This window comes from Cryptomeria japonica, chromosome 2, assembly GCF_030272615.1.
Source record: "Cryptomeria japonica chromosome 2, Sugi_1.0, whole genome shotgun sequence".
NCBI classification, from domain to species: Eukaryota; Viridiplantae; Streptophyta; class Pinopsida; order Cupressales; family Cupressaceae; genus Cryptomeria; species Cryptomeria japonica.
Genome location: NC_081406.1, coordinates 227,711,365 through 227,727,316, shown reverse-complemented (window position 1 = coordinate 227,727,316; position 15,952 = coordinate 227,711,365). Strand labels below are relative to the sequence as shown.

General features: G+C 35.6%; 1 protein-coding gene across 1 annotated transcript in view; it reads right to left on the bottom strand.

The window, feature by feature from the left end:
* The window catches only part of LOC131055948 (uncharacterized), a 39,744-nt gene extending 24,001 nt beyond the window's left edge, over positions 1 to 15,743 (bottom strand). The window contains exons 1-4 of the mRNA XM_059214018.1: positions 14,800 to 15,743; positions 13,683 to 13,819; positions 12,092 to 12,191; positions 11,387 to 11,483 (exon numbers count right to left, since the gene is read on the bottom strand). Coding sequence (XP_059070001.1) covers positions 11,387 to 11,483; positions 12,092 to 12,191; positions 13,683 to 13,819; positions 14,800 to 15,474 — 1,009 coding nt within the window. The 5' untranslated portion in view covers positions 15,475 to 15,743. The remainder of the gene's footprint in view (positions 1 to 11,386; positions 11,484 to 12,091; positions 12,192 to 13,682; positions 13,820 to 14,799) is intronic.
* Positions 15,744 to 15,952: the final 209 nt, after the last annotated feature.

Here is a 15,952-nt window from a genome sequence, read left to right as displayed (position 1 = left end):
ACATCCTCCAACTTATTGCAACCTTGACAAAGAATTTAATCCTTTTCTTGGAAATAATCCACATAAAAATTTACACAATTACGGGGAAATTGTAAAGACAAATCAAGAATATACTTGATATCAATGATTCATATGAAAAAAGAAAACAAAATTTGTAGACAATTCTACTACATTTTCTTTAAATTCTCATGAATTAATTGACACTGCACCAAACTATACATTTTATCCTTTGATATAAAGAAAGAAAACAAAATTTGTAGCATTTCTGCAACATTTTCTTTAAATTCTCATGAATTAATTGACACTGCAGCAAACTATACATTCTATCCTTTGTGAAATACATCCACTTCCAACCGAGAACACATTCGATTTGCCCCTATCCCCCAATTCAAAGCCCCTAGATGCAGCCTTGATTTCCATTTTATAAAACAGAAGAGCAACAATAACTTCAAGCTATTGAGATTTAAATACAAACTGAAATTTTACACACATTTTATCACACAGTTCAGATGCCATGTCTAGAATACCACATTTTACATGTATATCGTCAGGCATTTGCTTAAAAATTTACTATAGCCTTCTCTAAAAATTCATTTTGTGCGTATTGTGACATTATTTCATTCCCTAAACTAACATTTTTTAAAGAGCTCAAGGGCATTGCCTCTATTCCTTGCATACATCTTACTAGAGCATCTTCAACTTCAATGTGGGACAAACAATCCCCCTTATCGCTATATTTAAAACATGTTGATACCCTATGACAAGGTTCCCATTTAGTGTGCAAGGGTGGTGCAAGAGCACCCAAGACAGGATTGGCCACCATGAGGCAAGAATAAAGACTTATGAGTTATTTGTGATGTAAGGTCAATTTGACCTTTAGTTATTGTAATCATGGCTAATAATGCCATTTGAAGTCATATTGTTCATGTATTGAGTCATTTTGTAATAAATTGTCAAAAGTTGTCCTATGGGCAAAATGTTGTCAAAATGAGCATGTAATAGGGTTGAATGGGTAGAAGAAGAGTTTAATAAGAATTTTGAGTTTCATGAGGTCTCATATGACCATATTGATGTAATGGGATGATTAAGTCGAGTCATGTAGCAAGAAAGATCAAAACTTGTCAATTGACAACTAAAAGTGTCAAGTTGACAACAAATTAGGGATGTAACGCCTAAAAGCTAGTTGTATGGGTGGTTAAGAGTTGGTTGTCAGTTATCATGAGATTAAATGTATTTAAACATTGGTTTGAATGCCAAAAGAAATGAGAGACACAAATTGAAATGTAAGAGTGACAAATTGATAATAAAATCTCACAGTTTCCTGCAAAAGCTTGTTAAATCTGCTTTTATTTGTGACTGAGGTTTCTCTTTCTTTCTTCATTATGGATTGATCATAGGCATATCAAGATGGAGTAGGGTTAGTACACTCATTTGGTGCTATTTCTGAAGTCTTTTTATTCAATTTGATCAATTTATTTTGACTCTTCTATATACTGTTGTAGTTGACAGTTTGGGAAGGGTTTTGAGAGTCATTTTGTGAATTTGACCCATTGTACTTTATGTAATCACTATGGCTTGTGGAATGCATCTGGGAAATTATAAAATAAGTTTTTCTAACCTTGAGGATGCAGAAGAGATCATAAATGCATAAGGAGGAAACCTTAGGGGTGATGAGTCACAAGTTGACAAAGAACATAACCGGTGCCATGTATTAGTCTAAGGGTTTTCATTGAATGAGGGTAGAATTGTATGATGGATTATGTCTACACAAGTCATTTTAATGGTGTTGGATCCTTTGGATGGGTCTAGAAATGACTGGAACTGAGAGATTAGGAAAGCCCTAGGTTTGGGTTCCTAAAAGTGAGGGTTTTGTATTTGAATAGGTAAATGGGCATGGTACCACCTAAAACCTTGAAAATCCTTTGTTTTGAATCATTTCCTAAGACTTTTTTTGGGTGTGAATGTCTGGAGTTGTGATCCAAAGGGTGTTCCTTTGGAAAAGTGGGCTAATTTGGCCTAATCCTAGTAGGATAGGGTATTGAAACTAGGTATTGGTCCAAAACAACCACATCTGAAATTTAAGTATGTTGTGAAACTTCAAAATGGGTATCTAAAAGTGTGTTTTTTTTCCAAGTGGTGTGGGAAAGTTTTGAGTTAATGTGCAAATACTAGTTTGAAGGGCTAGTAGGAATAAACCGGTTAAGTGTTGTTTTGGTGTATTGGGGATTAAACCGGTCAACTTGGGAATATAGAATCTTGTGTCAGGGTGTCATAGGTGTGCTTAACCTCTAATTCATGTTTGGTTAAGCCATTTAAGTTGGAAACCCCATTTGGGTGATTTGGTGAAGGTTTGTGAGTGCAAGGTGTGAAGGGTTGGGGAACCTAGTATTGGTTGGCTGAAGTGTATTTGTGCCAAGTCATTTGAGTGAGATAAATAAGTTGACACAGGGCTCCACATCATATTGGTATCAGAGAAAGGGATTAGGTCCTTGCAGGTTGTTGTTGGTTGAGCAAAAGAATAGCAAAGATGGAAGTGTTAAGAAGAGAGATGCAAGTAGAGGAGGAAAGGAAAAAGAGAAAGAGGCAAAGGAAACTTGATAAAGAGATAGAAGCATTGAAGCGAGAAGTGAGAAGATGGAACTTGGAATTCCAAGAGATGAACAAAGGACTTGAGGCTTTAGAAGAAGCTTTTGAAGATGCAGAAGAAGACTTCATGGATGAAGATGTTAAGGAAGAAGTAAGTTGTCCATTGGAAGGGATAACTAAAAGTGTCAAGTTGACAACAAATTAGGGAAGTAATGCATAAAAGGTGGTTGTATGGGTGGTTAAAAGTTGGTTGTCGATTATCATGAGAGTAAATGTATTTTAACATTGTTTTGAATTCCAAAATTAGTGAGAGACACACAAACTGAAATGTAAGAGTGACAAATTGATAATAAAATCTCACGGTTTCCTGCAAAAGCTTGTTAAATTTGCTTTTATTTGTGACTGAGGTTTCTCTTTCTTTCTTCGTTATGGGTTGATCACAGGCATATTAAGATGGAGTAGGGTTAATACATTCATTTCGTTTTGCTTCTGAAGTCTTTTCATTCAAATTTGATCAATTTATTTTGACTCTTCTATATACTGTTGTAGTTGACAGTTTAGGAGGGGTTTTGAGACTCATTTTGTGAATCTGGCCCATTCTAGTTTATGTAATCATTGTGGATTGTGCAATGGGTCTGGGACATTATAAAATATTTTTTTCTAACCTTGAGAATGCAGGAGAGATCATAAATGCATAAGGAGGAAACTTTAGGGGTGATGAGTCACAAGTTGACAAAGAATATAACCGGCGCCAAGTATTAGTCTAAAAGTTTTCATTGAATGAGGGTAGAATTTTATGATGGATTATGTCTACACAAGTCATTTTAATGGTGTTGGATACTTTGGTTGGGTCTAGAAGTGACCAGAAGTGAGAGATTAGGAAAGCCCTAGGTTTGGGTTCCTAAAAGTGAGGGTTTTGTATATGAATAGGTAAATGGGCATGGCACTGCATAAAAATTTGAAAATCCTTTGTTTTGAAACATTTCCTAAGACTTTTTTTGGGTATGAAGGTCTGGAGTTGTGATCCAAAGGGTGTTCCTTTGGAAAAGTGGGCTAATTTGGCCTAATCCTAGTAGGACAGGGTAATGAAACTAGGTATTGGTCCAAAACAACCCTATCTAAAATTTAATTATGTTGTGAAACTTGAAAATGGGTATCTGAAAGTGTGTTTTTTTTTTCAAGTGGTTTGGGAAAGTTTTGAGTTAATGTACAAATACCGGTTTGAAGGGCCAGTAGGAATAAACCGATTAAGTGTTGTTTTGGTGTATTGGGGATTGAACCGGTCAACTTGGGAATGTGGAATCTTGTGTCAGGGTTTCATAGGTGTGTTGAACCTCTGAGTCATGTTTTGTTAAGCCATTTAAGTTGGAAACCCCATTTGGGTGATTTGGTGAAGGTTTGTGAGTGCAAGGTGTGAAGGGCTGGGGAACCTAGTATTGGTTAGCTAAAGTATATTTGTGCCAAGTCATTTGAGTGAGATAAAGAAGTTGATACAAGGCTTCGAATCAAACAGACGACACAAAAAAATTAATACCAATGATTCTATTTTGTGCATATCATAATGCCATGGTATACTAACAGACCACGTTCCTTGAGACGTTTTACCAAAAAAATTGCATACTTTATCAATGCTTCTTCACTATGCATATAATTGTCTTTATTCCCGTTGATTGTATTTGATTTGAACATTTTCAAAAAAAATTCAACAAATTCATTTTGTATATAGGGAAACCATTGCATTCCATGAGTTGACATCCCTTTGCAGGTATTCTGCCAAATAATTTGATGTTCCTTATATATGATTCAAAATATCTTTGAAATGTTTTGACAAACATTTGCATGAAGGTTTCTAAAGCCATTTTAAAAAGTCTGTTTTGTGCATATCTTGCAATGAGATGATGTTCCATGCATTCATTGCACACCTGAAGCACCCCTCCTTAGGGTCCATCAATGGGATAGTGGTATACCCCCACCCAACTCTATTACTTCTACCATATTGCCCATTTATACTTGTGGGGTGTTGGTATACTCTTCGAGATGTCCAATATAAATTAATAAGATTTGCCTCTTAAAATTTTGCATACATTTTTTTAAAGTGATTTATACAATTACTTTTACTTCGCCAACACATTTACATCGTCTATGAAATAAAATGATTCATAACCTTTCTTTTGAGATTAAAGTTCAGAAAAATTCGAGAAGCCTCCGGATCCATCTTCAAAACTGACCAAATCTCTTAATGGAAACCTGAAACTTGGAAAAGCTTGTAGACATTTTCAACCAAGAATTCATGGAAACAAATGGTTTTTCAAAACTCATCATAAGGTGTCATATATTTATTGTCAAAGATGGCCACTTGAGCTATTTTGACCAAATGTTGTTCTAGAAACAATCCAAACCATTAAAAAATTGAGCCCTAAAAAATATCAATCGAAACCCAATTACCTCGAGAACTGACAAGAATGCATATAAAAGTGGCATGAGTTCCCTAACAAATTGGTTTCTCATGATGATCAACGAGTGTCAAACTATCGCCTTCCGAAGTTGACCCTCTTGGCAGTTTCAAGCAGTGCAAACAACTAAATTGATTTTACTTTTGGCCTGGGAAAAATAGTAAACTCAATCCTAAGACCTTGAAACTTCACCAAGGAGAACATTAATATTAGGTGAATGTGGTATACCAATCCATTTGTCAAAATGATCTTCCAATTGTGAAATATTAATTCAAACAGGTGGATACTTTGCAGAGTTGGAAGTGGGCAAATAGCATATTTTCACCAAAAGCCACCAACTTACTTCTTCAAAAACTGATGCAAATCAATCATAGGAGTCTAAAAATTGACAAAAATGTTTAGTTATGACATGTGAGTATGATCCCCAAGTGGTTTTGCAAGAAGGTCAAAGCTCTTCAAATTATTGGTCTTCAAAGTGGGATACTTAAGTAGATTTTGCGGGGATATTTTTTGAGTGTAAATAGTAGATTGCAAATTGTGGGCCCTTCAAATTTTGGAAATTTGAGGGCACCAACAATGGCTTTATCTAGGGATGTATGCCCCTTTTAGGTATAGCAAGAATACAAATATTTGGGAGAAGCAGACCAGCTTGACATAAAGCAAAAACTGACACCCCAGAAAGGGAAACCAAAACTGAGAGCATCCTATGCTACTATGCATGAAAAGGAAATGTTTCATGAATTGTCCATGCACTGGCAATTCCTACATTGGTATGGTTTAAAAAATAAAACCACAATTGGTGGCCCAAGGCCACCAAAAAAGAAAGGCATGTGCTTGATTTTCTCAATTTCAAACACTTGATTTTCATCATGTTGTACTGAGATTAATTTGAATATATCATTGAATTTTCCCAATAGAACATACAAACATCTGTTATCAGTTTACAACACACAACCTTCTTAAATCAAGTAAACATTAAATAATTCTATCATCATACGAAATAAAAAAATTATATCCACTCAACAAATTAGATCCATACTCCTTGTGACATTTTACTTCATCATACCCACTGTTACTCACCAAAGGAGAGATCTCTAACTTAAACAAAAACAAGACCAATCAGATTGCATTTGACATCTACTATCATAAATGTTAGCACTATCAAATAATTTAACATTAGATTTAAAAATATCATCTTCAACATCACATGTGGCTTGCTCGCATAGTAGTAAACCTTAAACTTCATCTTTAGAATCAACAAATTGTAGATTTAACATATTCAAATCATCAACATCCAATGGTTCAAAAGAAATATGCATTTATGATTTAAAATCATAATCTAATCTATTATTTAAATCCATATCTATATCTACATGAAATTTTTTGGAACGAAGTTTACCTGGATCAAAGGGTACTCCAGAGCACACAAATCTGCATTTGAAACTTCCTACCTTCGAGTATTGCTGCAATGAACCTCACAATCATCAATTTTTGATCTTTTATCAGAATGAAAGTCTAAAATCATATCAGCATACACATTTTCAGATTCATCATAGTTATTATTATCATAGTTAAATAATCTTTCATTATTGTATTTATAATTACCCTGCAAGCTAACTGATCCACATGATCAGGGAAGATCAGAGACATAGGTGCCATACTTTTCAAAAGTACCATCACTATCAATACAAATGTGTGTTGGGCATGAGATTTTAGAACCATTCTCATGTATATATCTTTGATATTCAATAGTCCAAACAAATATAAAAATCATTCACTACTAAGTGAATATGCTTCTTCACTCACCCCATGACTAATGGATTCTCTATTTTCATTAACTTTCACATCATCACCAGACTCTGAATCATTCAAAAATAACAAATTGGATGTATTATTTTCATCAGCATAGTTACTTGCCTCACAATCTAATACATTATCCTGATCATCTGAGAAAGCTACATCTTCATCATAGAATAGACTTGGAAACACATGCAGATCACATTGAGATATGCCTTGGCAAGATATCATCTGGTTTTCTTCTATCATTTCATCATATGATGGGTTTAACTAAATCTAAACATGATTTTTAGATATACATACCTCTTCACTTTATTTTTTATGCATTCTTCTTTCTCATTAGAAAAGTAGGGGAGATCTTTATGTGGCATATTATCAATAGAATCCTCATCATTGCAATCCCTCTTCAAAGGCATGAGTTCTCTTTCCACAAACTCATCTTATTTTGCATCTGAAACACTATAGTTGCAACTTTTATCTCACATGGTTCTCTTACAAGATGCGTTGTGTCATTATTATCGTCACATCTATTAATGATATTACCGATCTTTGCCTTATGCAATTTAGCATTGTTGGAATTTTCATACTTAATCCTCTCTGTGACACCAACTAATTCACATACCTGATCAAGAGTAGTCGGCTTTGAAGACTAAGACCAATAGATTTAATTAGGTTCATGTATCCTCATTAACAACTTAACACACACAGATTCATTAGGCAGAGGATTAAGATAGATAGAGGGGGATAGAGAGAGGTGAGTAATGAGACATGATGCAAAGGTATCTATAGGTGGAGAGGAAGGAAGTGAGAAACCTAGTGAGGGGAGAGAGAGTTGATGAGATAGAATGTAGAGAGATAGAATACAAGATGAAGAGAGAATAACAAATTGGGGGAGTGAGATATATATGGGAGTCTGTATGGATTGGGAGATAGAGAGGGGGAGAGGAAGAAAAGGAGGGATATACCTAGAGAGGGGAGGGAGATAGAAGAGAAGAGATAAAAGAAAAAAGAGAGGAGTAAGAGCAGATGGATGGAGAGGTAGACATGGAGGGAGTGAGAGACCTATTGAAGGAGGAGATAAAGAGGTTAGGGGAGGAAGAGAAGAGAAGGGCTCATTCATAAAGGGATAGGGTTGAGGGGGTGGGAGAGAGAGGTAGAGAAGGAGGGAGAGAACTATAGAGGTGACATATAGATAGGTGAGAGACCTAGATGATGAGAGAGGAGTGATATAGATAGAGGGGGATAAAGAGAGATGGGTAACAAGACCTATATGTAGAGGTAGATAGATGGAGAGGAAGGGAGGGAGAAACCTAGAGAGAAAGAGAGGGGGTGGGATGGAGAGGTGATGACCTAGAAAATGGGGATAGAGAATAAGAGAGGAAGAGAGAAGACAAGAGAGTGGGGGAGGGACATAGAGAGGGAGAGGGGAAGAAAGCAATGGAGAGACCCAGAGAGGGCAGGGAGGGAGAAGAGAACAAATAGAAGAACAAAAAGATGAGTAAAAGAGGATGGATGGAGAGGTAGACATGGAGGGAGCGAGAGACATAGTGAATGAGGAGATAGATAGGTTTGGAGACAGAGATGGACATGGGTAAGGGGGAGGGAGAGAAATAGAGGGTAGAAAATTAGATGGGTGAGAAACCTAGAGGGGGAGAGAGAGGTGGGTAATAATATAGGGAGGGAGGGAGAGCCCTAGATATAGGAGGAGAGAGGATAGAAGGGATAGGTAGTGACCAAGAGAATGGAGACGTTGTAGAGAGAAACAATAATAGAGTGAGAGAAGAGAGAGGGAGGGAGTCAAGGATAGAAATGGGGGTAAGGAAGGAATGAAAGGTAGAGAGAGTGGGATACACCTAGAGAGGGGAGAGAGAAGTGAGAGAGATAAGAGAGGGAGAGAGATATGTCTAGAGTTTGGGGAAGATAAAGAGAGTGAGATACAAAGCTAAAGAATGCTAATAGGAGCTTTCTGATTACTGAAATTTGACTATCTGAAATTTTATATGATCCTCTAAAATATAGAATCTACATTATAAATCCTATAGACCTAAAACCACTCTTAAACATCCTGCCAATATATACATGAAATATAACTTAAAGTATAAGAAAGGAAATTCTTATACTTAAATGTTATATTTCATGTATATATTCTACTTCGGGGGTGGGTATAACTTATGCCCAAATTGGGAAAATGCAAAAATTAATAATGCACATTCACAAATTTGACAATGCAGAACATTTGGCGCACGCAAAATTTGGCGCTCGCAAAATGAAAAAAATGACTTTTTTACATTTGGCGAGCACCAAATTTGGTGTGCGCCAAATGTGAAAATTCAAAATTTTGCATTTGGTGAGTGCCAAATAAGGTGACTATCATGTTTGGCACTCGCCAAATGGTTTTCATTGGCAACCACCAACCCTTTGGGTTGGATTATACTTTTGGAAGAGCATTTTAGGCCCGAGATGTGTTTTTATCAAAAGATTGAAAAATTTCACATATTTTTGGTCATGCTCTCCATTAGATTTGCATGTGGTTCAGTGAAACTAAAAAAACACCATAGCTACCTTAAGCTCTCTTTTAGCTATCAAGGCAGGTAATTTTTTTCACATTTTAATTTCCTTGAGGCTTTCATCTTCAATTTATTTTCTTAGTTTGTCTGTTTTTGGCTAAAAACCAACATGCACTATTCTAGGTATACTATTTTACACATTCATCAGATTTCAAAGAAACTTAAATTTTTAAAAACTAGACTCCATTACACACAAAAAAAATTTTAAATTTTTGAATTTTGATTAGATTTCAATGATTTTAGGGGGGAGCACACTCAAATTGTTGTTTTTTCAAGATGTGTCCACTTCAAAAATTAGTAAAAAATCACATTCTCATTAAACAATTAGCCTAAAAATTCGGCATAAACTACAAGGTGTTAGCTAATTTCTCACTGAAGCGATTTAAATTTTTTTTTTTTAAAAGTTAATATTTTAGGGGGGGCAAACAAACACTGCTATTTTTTTGCATAAAAGTAGGACAACGTTTTGTGGCCCTCCTTTTTGAAGCCCTTAATCTCTATCATTTTCAAAACAAATTAGTAGTTTAGAAAGTAGACTCAAAGAACTCTGACTCATGTTCTTGTTGCATCTTCAAATTTGGAGTATAACTATGTTCAATTTGTCATTGAAGTTCAAACTTTGTTGATTTCAAGAAAAACAAAAAAAAAATGGCATCTTAAGACGCCTTTTGGTACCACAACTTGGTGCATGTACCCAACGGCTTCCCAAGAAATAAGAGGCATCCTCTTTCTTTCCTCAAAACCTAACTATAAGAAATGTTTTTGTATCTTCTTAATGATTTCAACAAACTTGGAAGGGATTTTAAAGAGGATGACAACATAATCTGGCAGATTTTGAAGGGAAGATTTAAGGAGCTAAATCTTCCCTGCCTAACTAAGAAGAGCCCCTTTCCATCTAGCCAATTTCATATTAAACTTTTCAATAAGAGAGATCTTGAAAGCATCAGGGGGTTTATAACCCAATGGAAGACCAAGATAAATAAAGGGGAGGACACAAATCAAACAACTCAAAATGGAAGCGATCTTCTTCCGTCTTTCATTCTAGGCATTGAAGAAAATAGGAAGCTCTTCCTCTTATTCACTTATTGTCCCGATGCCTTTTCATACAGATCCAGGGTCTTCTTGAAAACTCTTTGCTTCCCATATGGTCAAACTTCCCAACAGAATAGTATTGGCAAAGAATTGTTGATGAGAGAAGACCAGGGCTATCGAGGAAGGCTTATGGCCTTTTAGGTTAACTTCATTCACTAAATTGTGCATATACCTTCCTAGACATTCTGCCATCAAAATAAAGGGGATAGGAGAAATAGGGTCACCATGTTTGAGGCCCTTGGAAACCTGAAAAAAATGAGAAGGAGAACCATTGACAATAACAGCCGAGGAAGAAGAGGAGATGAGCCGCCAAATCAGCTAAAGGACCCTTTCTATAAATCCAAAAGCCTTTAAAAATTTTAGTAAAAAAGACCAGTCCACCCTATCATAGGATTTGGACAGGTCAAGTTTGAGCAAAAACCCTTGCTTTCTAGAACCCTCCAAAGAATGGATATTCTCATGCGCAGTGATAATGGAGTCAAGGATTTGTTTTCCCAAAACAAAACCACTTTGCTAAGGAGAAATTAAAAGCAGGAGAACATCCAACAATCTAAAAGTAAGGAATTTGGAAATAATCTTATAAAAAGAATTACAAAGATTGATGGGTCTGAAAGATTCAAAGACATCTTGCCCCTAGAAACTTGGGGATAAGAACAATAAAGGTAGAATTGATTTCCTCTAGGATATTCCTTGAACCAAATAATTCCTTAACAACATTGACCACATCCTCAGCCACAATATCCCAGAAAACTTGAAAGAAAAACATAGGAAAGCCATCTAGGCTCGAGGCTTTGTTACCTTCAAAAGAGAACACCACTTTCTTCACTTCATCAAAAGAGGGAATGGCCAATAAAAATTTGTTTTGATATGCATTTAATATATTTGGGATACCTTCAATATTATCTTGTTGCGCGTTCACATCCAATCCATCCTTTGTTGAGAGGAGGTTTCTGAAAAACTGAACAGCTTCTCTTCTAATATCATCCTCCTTTTCAATATTGACACCATCTTTAGAAACATGAGAGATCATGTTCGCACGAAAAAGAAAAGGCAAAGAAGCCTCTCGGCATCATGGAAATATCGACTTGGCCTTTCAATCTCCACTTATTCCTCGTGAATTCCCTAACAATTTTGATACTACGTCTAGGACCCATGAACTTACCCACCAGAGATAAAGCCATTAGAAAAATATTGTAGTCAATGATAGGATCTAGGATAGAGATGGTATACTGTCCTAAACTTGTATCCGAAATATTGCTAACCGAAGGAAGAGACAATTTCCCCATAGGTTTAACCCCAAAAAGGGAAGACCACAGCTTATTTTTTCACCTCAAATCTCCATCTTTCACATTAGCCTCAAGAGACCCCCCAAGATTTTGCAGTCCTTGCCTGCATAGAGTATTTGTCTCGAGATCCAAAGCAAGTTTTTGTTGGACTCCTAGACCCCCCAGACCTTCCCCGAGAGGTATCCCAAACTTTGCAAGGCATAGAAAACTCAACTCCTAGGTCCCCCTGAATTTTTTTAAAAATGAATCGTGCATGTGGGTCCCCATCCTCAGAATCAACATCATTTTGACAGTTATCTGATCCTCTTGCCTTTTGATCCAAACCCAGAGCTTCCAACAGTGGTCCACCAGCTTTCAAACCAAATTCCCTACAACCATCTCCTGCTTGAGCAAACCTTGCACTCTCGCTGCTGCTCATTTTCAAAAAGTAACTGTTAAGTTTGGAGTCTCTTTTCCAATATGTCAATGTTTTAAGAAACTCTCCTTTAGATGGAAATTATAGATATATTCAATTTTAATTGTTATATAAAATAACAGTATATAAAAATCTGAAACTTTGTATTAAAGAAATTAAAAAATTTATAATTTATGATACATAAATATTTAAATCTTATAAATATATAAATTTAACTACATTTTTAAACCTTTCTCAATATTTATAATTACTTTAAATTATCAGTTTTTAAATGTACATTAAAACTTTTTTTATATTCATATATTTCTAATATTCCCTATGTAAGGTCCACACTACATAAATAAAGAATCTCGATGTTGTACACAAGGGAGCCCATGGGAAAAAAATTTATGTAAAGATGTGAAGCAATTTAATAAGTTGGAAGGAGAATAAGAATAAAAGTCTTAATTGTAAAAAGAAAAGTTAATTGTAAAAAGAAAAGTTAGTGGAGTAGATTATTAAAAGCATGATGTGATTTCATAAAGAGAGCTCACAAGAATTTCCACCTTTAATTAGGAGTAAGAATAAATTAATAATAAAAGGACAATAATTACAAGTAAGAGTGGGAATTAAAAATTCAATTATAAAAGTAAAGTAAATGCTAGAGAATAAATCAAACAAGACAATAAATTGTAATTAATTATGAATATTCTATTAAAAAAACTTTACATTCATTGTATGTTATCATTTGTTCAAATCATACTTATGAATACTCAATATAATGTTAAATGTGTTCCATTCTTTCTCTTTTATCTGTAGAATAGTAACAATTACACTCAACAATATAAACAGATTAATTATTAAAAAAATATTTGTAATAGCATTCCCATTAAAACTGAGTTTTAAAAACAAATTTCTTCTTGGTCCACAAATACCAAGCTTACGAGTACTCAATATAATGTTAAATGTATTCCATTCTTCTTCTCTTATCTGTAGATGACTAACAGTTACTTTCAACAATATAAACAGATTAATTATTAAAAAAAGAAATTGTAAAAGAACTCCCATTAAAACTGAGTTTTAAAAACAAATTTCTTGATTAACAAATATATAATACATTACATGCACAGATACATATAATAAATTATATTTAAAAAAAAACATATACTCAGTAAAACAAAATTTATATTTAAGCAACTTATATTATTGAATATGTAACATTTTACAAGCTACCCATAGTTGGAACAGAAACGGATGAAAAGATTCATTAGAAAACAACATGTTAGTCCTTACATGGAGAAACTACTCTCAGGAAAAACAAGCTTTTAAATGACTATCTTATGCTACCAAATCACTCCTATTTTTACGATTGCTCATAAAATCCCATGTTTTTAAAGCGTGATGTACTTCACTTTCTGCAACTATAGTCTCATGGCATCAAATGATAAAGCTCATTCTTCTACGCACGCCTGCAACACGAGATAAAATTTTACAGGTAAAATATTATCACAGAGAGTGATTAGCAGACAACGAAAATGATGATCTGCTGTAATTAATTTTACCTTGCGTGAGGGAAAACTCAGCTCCAAACACATCGTTCAACACAGTTGTGGAAATCAAAGATGCCTCCAAAATCTCCAGTGCCTAAAAAAATGTTTAACATTTTACCACAATTGGTTCCGTAATAAAATACATAATAAATTTGCCCCAAAAGATCGAAGTAAAACTAAGATCCACTTCTGGAATCTTTTGATTGGATTCCTATTTGGGTCAAGCTTCCTAATCTCCCAATGCAGTTTTCGTTTGATTCCTGAGGCTATCGGTAACTCTTTAGGTAATTTTCTGACGACTGATGATGATTTTCTTAATTTGATGCATACTTCTTTTGTCCGGATTCTCTTTGAGATGGATGTATCCAAAGATTTTCCTTCGGAGATCTCTCTGCCGGTCGACTTTGAAGGGTTCCTCTTAGATGCGGGAAATGCTTTAAAATTTGGCGTAGAGTAGAGTGACCAGCTTCGTGGTGTAAGGTGGTGGTGAATGACAACACTCCCCAAGATTCGTGTGGTAAGCAGAATGCTCTCGAAGCAGAGTACAAGAATAGTTCGGGTTATTTAAAGAATAGGGAAGCACAGCAGAGTAAGGCGGGGGTTCATGACGATGCAGTGAAAGATGTTTCTAAGTTAGGGTCTCGAGGAAGGGGGGAAGGTAATGTTGGGCGAAAAGCAGAGTACATGGGTAGTTCGGGTTATTTAAAGAATGGGGAAGCAAAGCAGAGTAAGGCAGGGGTTCATGACGATGCAGTGAAAGATGTTTCTAAGTTAGGGTCTGGAGGAAGGGGGGAGGGTAATGTAGGGCGATTCCAACTTGAAGTTGCTGGAGAATGCAAGGGAGGAAGGATGGATTGAGGTGAAAAGGAAGGAGGACAGGAGGGTCAGAGATGACAGCAGGGTACTGGATTCTCAGGAGGGGCTGTTAAACCAGATATGTAATCACTGATTTGTTTATGGTCAGTCTTATGGGGAGGGGCTCCCTGGATGTAGCCTCAACTGGATTGGACCAGTTCAAAATCTGGTTTCTTAATAAAATCAACTATTACTAATTAAAAAAAACTAAAACCTCACCTTGTTGCGATCAACAATTGCAGTCCGCTCTTCAAGATCTGTCAAATCTTTAATACTGAGCTGATTGAGTAACGTTATAGTGGTGATAGTTGAACTCCCTTTTATCTTCAAGTCGTCAGTTTTTATAAATGTAAGCATTTCTTTCACATAACCGCTGTTCCCTTGCACTTGCCCTGAAGTTTGGCTGCTACTTCCGCTGGTATTGGTATTCTGCCGCAGCTGAACGAGGTGGTTGATAGGTTTTCCACAGATACATATATCTGTGTTGCTGGTGCTAATATTGTGAGTTGTGCTCATAACGCTGTGACCCCTGCCGATAAGGTAACTACAAACGTAATAATTTCCACCTTCAATACTCTGAGAGTTATTAGAGTAGGGAGTTATGAATTTGGGGTCAAGCAGTTGGGATTTATCCGTGATCAGAAGCAGAGAGGACAATTTTTCCATGCTATCATACAGATTGGATACAGAGCCAATTTTTCTATTGGATTCCAATGCATACAGTAATTTGAGGATAGAACCGATGGGCATGGAAAGAAAACTAAACAGAAAATCAACAAACTCTTTACCCGCTTCGGCATATACGATGCGTTGAGTTCTAGTATTTATCATAAATCGTACATTCATGGCCTCAGAGCTCTTGTCCGCCATGCCTTGAGAGCTCTTGTCTGCCATTTTAAAGCCGGAAGGTAGCAATACTAAAAAAATCCAACGAAGAAAAACTTACCTGGATTGATGAGATTGAATTCTTTCGCAAATCAAAGTATCTTAGATCAGGATGATTTGAGATTGAGAGAATGGCTTTAAAGGCAAATCAATGAAGGAAATGAAAGGAGTAGCCAAAAAAGATAAACAGCTTTATATTACTCAAAATGAAGTATTATATCGATTAACTAAACTGTAGCTCAACATTATACAACATTACATTCAGACTTATATCAGACTCAACTTCTAACAGAGACTCAACTGCTAACATTTAACAGCTCTATGGAGCTGGACTCTGCTCTGAGAGAGTATAGTACAAATACACACCGTACAATATATAGAAGACTAAAGACAGATACATACGAAAAATATTATTTATTGAGCTACCACAATCTGAATGAATCTGCAGATGGGACATTAGCTAGATTGTAGAAGATAATGCGAGTCT